Genomic DNA, 7176 nt, shown 5'->3' with positions numbered 1-7176 from the left:
TGCTATTAGACTCATTTAATTGCAGCTCCCTGAAAAAGCTGTGAAGTCATAATCAGCAAAATTTGAACAGTTAATTGCCAAATAATTTATTGTAATTGCTTCTTCCAGGAAATCTGCATCTTCATCAATCTAAAGTTAAATGCATATCTGTACATTATACATAGATCCATATTAATTTACGATGTATACCATTTTCACTGCAAACATTTTGCAACTGACTACTGAACCAGTTAGCAGATCAGTAAAAGGAAGCTTAAAATCATTCTCTGTATTTAATAAAGTGACAAAAGGATCCCTGTGAAGTAATGGGCCACAGCCATAAGAGTGCCATTGCAGCATGGACCCAGAAATCCAAACTTGATCCTTTTAAAGAGCAGTTTCATTTTGGGTGTGAGCTGTGCTTAGTCAACCACTAATCACAAGCTATTTCCCAATTGCACAGCTGAGTCAGCGTCACTCCTTGTGCTGAACGGCCCCCAATAAGAACAGCCCATTTATTAGCCTGATTGTGTGCCAGCTCACAATTTACCTTTAAGCTCTGCAAGCGCTCTGGGGCAAAAAGTGAAATGCTCTTGTTTTTTCTTTAGATTTAAATAGCAGTTTTAGCCACAGCCCTCAAAATAGACATGGCACCTTCATTAAACGTAAGCATATTTGCTTAGAAACAAAATGCCTGGTTTAGTGGCATAATAGCTCTTTGAAGGGGGACAAAATATTTTTCCACGCAAAGGTCTTGAGTGCAATGATGTTAAGAGATGATACCGTATACCACAAGAACACTCCCTGTAATTCCTTTTGGATAGGTTGTGGGAGGAAGGCTGCTGGCTTTTGATCAGTGCTTTGTACCAGGTGTGATTTCAAACATCTATCGCGGTTGAAAGTGTTGATCACTCCAAAAAAAATATTGTGTATGTTAGAAAATTTGTTTGTCTAACTGTGGAGCATGGGCATGAATTGAGTGCAAGCATTCAAAGGGATTCATCTGTTTTGATTAACCACTTGGACCCCGAGTACAGTATTGTATGGTTCACATCTCAGCTATAGTACTTGCTTTTGCAAATAACTCAATTTGTGAATAAAGTAGTTTAATAGTTTAGTCTGTTACAAAATCTATCTTACAAGACTGATACTATCTATCTTTAAAGTGATTCGTATTGTAGTGGAATCTTACAATAAAAGGCAGTATTGCTTGTCCTATGGCATAATATATCCTATATATGATAGGGAGTCCAGGCTTGCATCAGGTGAGAATGAGCCGAGTATTAGGAGCAAACCAGAAACATTATGGCCCGTAATTTCCGATAGGAGGTATCCTGCGTACGGAGGCCTCCTATCGGGAAAAAATCTACGACCTTACCTGAGGGCTCCCGAGGTTTGACCATTTCCAATCCTGGGCCTCTCCTGGTGCGCGCGCACAAAGGCCCAGGTATCCCAAGGGTGCAGGCGGTTCGCAAGCGTCCCTGGGATCACGTGGGCCAGGCGAGCCAATGGGAGAAGGGAATCCCCCTTCATACTTTTGACAGGTATGAATGGGGATCACTGAAAAAAGACATCAAAACATTAAATATATTTTTTTAAATCACGTTTTTAAAATGAGTTAAAATTACTTTAATTAAATATTTTAAACAAAAATGTAAGGTTTTGAAAAAAATAATTAAAGTTTTTTACAGGCCTAAAAATAAACTTACCTTTTTTAAAAGTATTTTAAAATTATAAATGAGTGGGGAAAAAAACATTTTTTTACTTTTTTAAACTCTTATGCTGGCAAAAGCAGGCCTTACCCCTGCTTTTACCAGGCGTAAGATTTTTAAGGAATTTCAGCGGGTGGAGGTTCTGCAGAAAGCGGAACTCTCCACCCGCAGAGGCCCTTCTCCAGGGCAGGCGTCTGATCTGTCAAGAGGATTCTTGACAGATCGGAAGTGCCGGTTTTCAGTGCATGCTCTTCGCATGCCTGAAACCGGCACTTGTGAGGTCCCTACGGATGTGTACACAGCTTGTATACACCCGTAGGCATCGGAAATTATGGGCCAATACTTATTTGGAGCAGTAGATGTGCAAATAGCCATCTCTAGTGTCAGCTTGGCTCAATGGTAGCACTCTCACCTCAGAGTCAGAAGGTTGTGAGTTCATAAACCCCACAGCAAAGACTTGAGCACATAATCTAGGCTGACACTTTCAATGCAGTTCTGAGGAAGTGCTACACTGTCAGACTTGCCACCTTTCATTGAAGATGTTAAACCAAGGCCCCAGCTGCCTTCTCAAGTGGATGGGAATGATCTTTTGTTTCATTGTTGTTCGTGGGCCTTGATGTGCACAAATTGGATGCCACAATTTACTACATTACAACCGTAACCACATTACAAGATAATTCATTGGCGATGATGGGCTTTGAGACATTCTGAAATCATGAAAGGTGCTATATAAATGCAAGTTCTTTTATTGTCTTTCCCCAACTTTGACTCATCCTTGGGTTTCTCCTCTGACTCCAGAAAAATTCCTGGTTTCTCAAAGTCAGGACCAAAATCAGGAAATTTCCCTGCGATGAATCGCCACTTTTTTAGGAATCCAATGTTATAAACAGATTCAAAATTCCCATAGTGTAATGAATATGTGAGGCTTTAATTTCTTTAATATAAAAAGTAGCTAAATAACAGTACAAAGTAAGCAAAACAGATCTAGACATACACCAAATCAGGTTATGTCGCCTATTCAAAGTGCCTGCATGCAGGCGTACAGTGATACATTGATCAAACACAGATTACAACTGTATGCATAATTAACTCTTGGTAAATCATAACTGAAAATGGAAGCACACAGGCCTAGTTATGGCTAGCCCCATACACATTCCAGAGGATACTAACTGAAATCAAATTGTTTGACTTGTCATTAGAAAATCTACAATAAAAGATCATATTAAAGGTGACAAATGTTTGAAGATGAATTTTGTATTCACCAAGGGGAGCAATGAACACTTTCTGTTTCGGGCATTCAGTGTCAGCGTCAGGAACACAAGGGTCAGGTGTACAGAACAGTTAGATGCAAAGTAAAGCTCCTTCCACTTTGCCCCAACAATGTACTTTAGCCCTAATCTTAACAGCTGCTGTGCCAGTGTGCCATTTTTCCATTACCAGCCATCTTGTGGCCTGTGAACAAGATTGGCAATTTAGTGCTAATTAGTGTCCAGCTGAGGATAGTGTTGTGAAACTGGGAACTGGATTGAAACTACTCAAACTCATTTCATCAGATAAGATTTTTTAAATCTCAATTCTATATTTCAAATACACTGCTGCTTCTGCCAGCCCTTACCCACAGGTTGTCTATTATTTAATTCTATACATGATTAGATATTGGAAACCAGCTAATAAAGCAAGTTATTCTAATTTGTGAAAGGTGCTATACGAGTTTTTTTTCTTTTCTTTAACTTACATAGCATTTAATCTGCCTTCTAAGTTACTGAATACTATACCGCTCTGTTGCTCAGGTAAACCTAAGTTTGGCAAACTACCATCACAAATAGCCAGGAAATCATTGGGATGTTAGGACAGGGAATAAAATATAGATTTACTCAATCTTTACCAGTTAGTTTAGTGACTGTCACTTCAGACCACGTTAGATTATGACCCAAGAAGTTGGTTAATGCCAGGTTAAATTGACCAAAAAATTACAGGATTGTACACTGCTGTGATTGAACAGACTATTAGAAAGTCAAGAATAACCAAAGTGGTGAAAGACTTGGCAGAAGTGAAGATGTAGTAAAAATGATCACTGTACAATTCAGAGAGCAATAGAGTGTTTTAAATTAAAAATGAGCCACGCATTGACATAAATCAATCAATTCATTATTGAAAGCTACAAGTTCCACCTTTCTAATCACTACATAGGCTGGTACAAGTATCAAAGAGGCACAGCACATATTGATAATCACAATAATTCTTGGCTAAGACATCTGGCCATCTTCTGCTATATTTGTTCTCCTCAAAGTTTCCTTGACTTTGACAAACTCTGGCACATTCTCCCATTCTTCCAACTTTTGCTGTTCCTGTTCATACTTTTGAAGAAAAATGAAACAATTTTTCATAAGAAATGCTGTTTCATAGTACCATGAAACTAATTTATGAAACACACTTAAAAAACAACATTAGTATGCATATAACATATGTGCACCCTCTGTAAGCTTGAGCTCATCCAAAACTCTGCTGCCCATGTCCTAACTCGCACCAAGTCCCGTTCATCCATCACCCCTCTGCTCGCTGACCTTCACTGGTCTGGTAACGCCGCGATTTTAAAATTCTCATCCTTGTTTTCAAATCCTTCCATGGCCTCGCCGTTCCAAATCTCTGTAACCTCCTTCAGCCCTATAACTTTCCGAGATTTTGCGCTCCTTCAATTCTGGCCTTTTGCGCATCCCCGATTTTCTTCTCTCTACCATTGGCGGCTGTGCCTAGGCTCTCAGCTGTGGAATTCCCTCCCTAAACCTTTCTGCCTCTCTACCTCTCTTTACTCCTCCTTTACGTCGCTCTTTAAAACCTACTTCTTTGACCAAGCTTTTGGTCACCTGTCCTCATATCTCTTTATGTGGCTTGGTGTCAAATTTCGTTTGATAACGCTCCTGAGAAGCGCCTTGGGATGTTTTACTATGTTAAAGGCGCTATATAAATGCAAGTTGTTGTTATATAACAAGTGCAGTTTGCATCGTTGTGCAGATTTGTCTTATTTATACATTAAAGATGCTAGATGAATGTATACCAGATTCTCTATCACAAATGGGGTGGTCTCACCCATGCGGTTTCTTCCAGATTAGTTGATTTACCTAGCTTACATTATGCACATGTTGTGCAAAAAATAGCACCACGTAGCTAACCTGGAACCAATACACAAGTCATTATAACCTTTGCCAAATTTGTAGTAGTTGGGAAAAATCCTCTAAGGTATACATTAGTAGCTAATCAAACCTTCACAGAATCACACAGAATCACAGAAACCCCACAGTGCAGATAGAGGCCATTTCAGCCCATCGAGCCTGCACCGACACATATCCCACCCGATCCCCGTAACCCCTACATCAACACATATCCCACCCTATCCCCGTAACCCCACGTATTTAATCCCCCTAACACTAAGGGTCAATTTATCATAGCCAATCAACCTAACCCGCACATCTTTGGACGGTGGGAGGAAACCTTGTCCCCTTCCTCCCCAGCCCAGGGGGAAGGTGGAACATCTCATGGTGGTTTATTTGTTGCATTGAACTGAAAGAAATCTGCAATCATGGGTAAACATAAAGGAGTAGGCATTTCAGCCCCTTGAGCCTGTTCTGCCATACTATTGGATCATGGCTGATCTGTACCCAAAACTCAACACTACTCCTAATGGGTCTGATCAAGGCACTGTGCAATTGAAGCATCACGTCTTCACTTTAGTATTCCAACTCGCTTAAGATAAAGGCTAACATTCCATTAGCCTTTTTGATTACTTTTTGTACCTGTGCACTAGCTGTAGTGATTTTCGTACATGGCCACCTAAATCCCTTATTCCTCCACAGCTCCTAGGTACTTCCCATTAACAAAATATGCTGATTAGTCTTTCTTGGATCTAAAGTGGATGACCTCACACTTCCCCACATTGAACTCCATCTTCCATAGTTATGCCCACTCACTTAGTCTGTCTATGTCCCTTTGTAACTTCCAGTTCCCATCTACAGCAACAACTTGCATTTGTATAGCCCATTTAATGTAGTAAAATGTCCCAAGGCGCTTCACAGGACGTTATCTTTACATTCCAGGATAATGCGGAGGCCCCAGTACAAATCCCTGGGAAACACTACTCATCACATCCTGCCAATCAGAGAATGTTTCCTTTATCACTACTCTCTCTCCTACCTCCCAACCAATTACTGACCCATGTCACAAGGTTCAGCTCATTAATATATATCAAAAAGAGCAGGGGTCCTAATAGAGACCCCTGGGGAACACCACTGTATACTTCCCTCCAGTCTGAAAAACAATCATTCACCACTACTCTCTCCTTTCTGTCCCTTAGCCAATTTTGTTTTCTGGGTCAAAATCCTGGCTCTCCCTCCCTAACAGCACTGTGGGAGTACCTTCATCACACGGACTGCAGCGGTTCAAGGAGGCGGTTCACCACCATCTTCTCAAGGGCAATTAGGGATGGTCAATAAATGCTGGCCTTGCCAGCGACGCCCACATTCCATGAATGAATGAATTCACACTGTCACTATCCCTCTAATCCCCTGGGCTTTAATTTTGCTAACAAGTCTATTATAGGAAACTTTCGATTAACCGGCCCCTAAATAACCGGAACGCTCTATCCACCGGCAAAATTCAGGAGTCGGTTCAGGTAACTTTTTTTTACTTTTATTACTTTTTTTACTCCATTTGTTGCTGTGGAAGGGTGTAGCTGAAGCTGTTGCTAAGCTACAGAGACGCTTGCAACTTGTGCCGGTTGTTTTGAAGCACAGGGTTTGTTGCTTTATACGGAGCTCTGAGCTCCGTATCTTTTACTATAGCGTTCGGTTATCTGGAATTGTTGATGAACCGGCACCACGTCGGTCCCGTCCGTGCCGGATACCAGAAAGTTTCCTGTATATGGTACTTTGTCAAACGCCTTTTGAAAGTCCATGTACACAACATCAACCGCACTACCGCATCAACCCTCTCTGTTATTTCATCAAAGAACAAGTTCGTCAAACACGATTTACCTTTAACAAATCCGTGCTGACTTTCATTTATTAGCCCATACTTTTCCAAGTGCCAACTAATTTTGTCCCGGGTTATTGTCGCTAAAGTTTCCCCACCATCGACATTAGGCTGACTGGCCTGTAGTTGCCGGGTTTATCCCTCTCCCCTTTTTTAAACAGGGGTTTAACATTTCAATCCTCCAGTCCTCTGGCACCAGCCCCATATCCAACGAGGATTGGAAGATTGTAGCCAGAGCCTCCGCAATCTCAACGCCTACTCCCCTCAGTATCCTAGGATGCATCCCATCCGGACCGGGTGGCTTTCCTACTTTGAGGTCTGCCAACCTTTTAAGTACCTCTTCTTGATCTATTTTTATCCTATCCAATATCGCTACTACCTCCTCCTTTACTGCTACATTGGCAGCATCCTCTTCTCCAGTGAAGACAGATGCAAAGTATTCATTTAGGACCTCAGCCAT

The 7176-nt window shown here is 41.2% G+C and overlaps 1 protein-coding gene across 1 annotated transcript in view; it reads right to left on the bottom strand.

Annotated features, from left to right (window-relative positions):
- Positions 1-2254: 2254 nt before the first annotated feature.
- The window catches only part of LOC147105220 (protein FAM107B-like), a 92195-nt gene continuing 87273 nt past the window's right edge, over positions 2255-7176 (bottom strand). The window contains exon 5 of the mRNA XM_086011361.1: positions 2255-4048. Within this exon, the coding sequence (XP_085867487.1) occupies positions 3938-4048 (111 nt within the window). The 3' untranslated portion in view covers positions 2255-3937. The remainder of the gene's footprint in view (positions 4049-7176) is intronic.

Source organism: Somniosus microcephalus, chromosome 18 (genome assembly GCF_052327205.1).
Source record: "Somniosus microcephalus isolate GS21.2 chromosome 18, FLI_Smic_1.0, whole genome shotgun sequence".
NCBI classification, from domain to species: Eukaryota; Metazoa; Chordata; class Chondrichthyes; order Squaliformes; family Somniosidae; genus Somniosus; species Somniosus microcephalus.
Note: the sequence above shows the minus strand (reverse complement) of the source record. Positions and strands in the feature narration are given on the sequence as shown.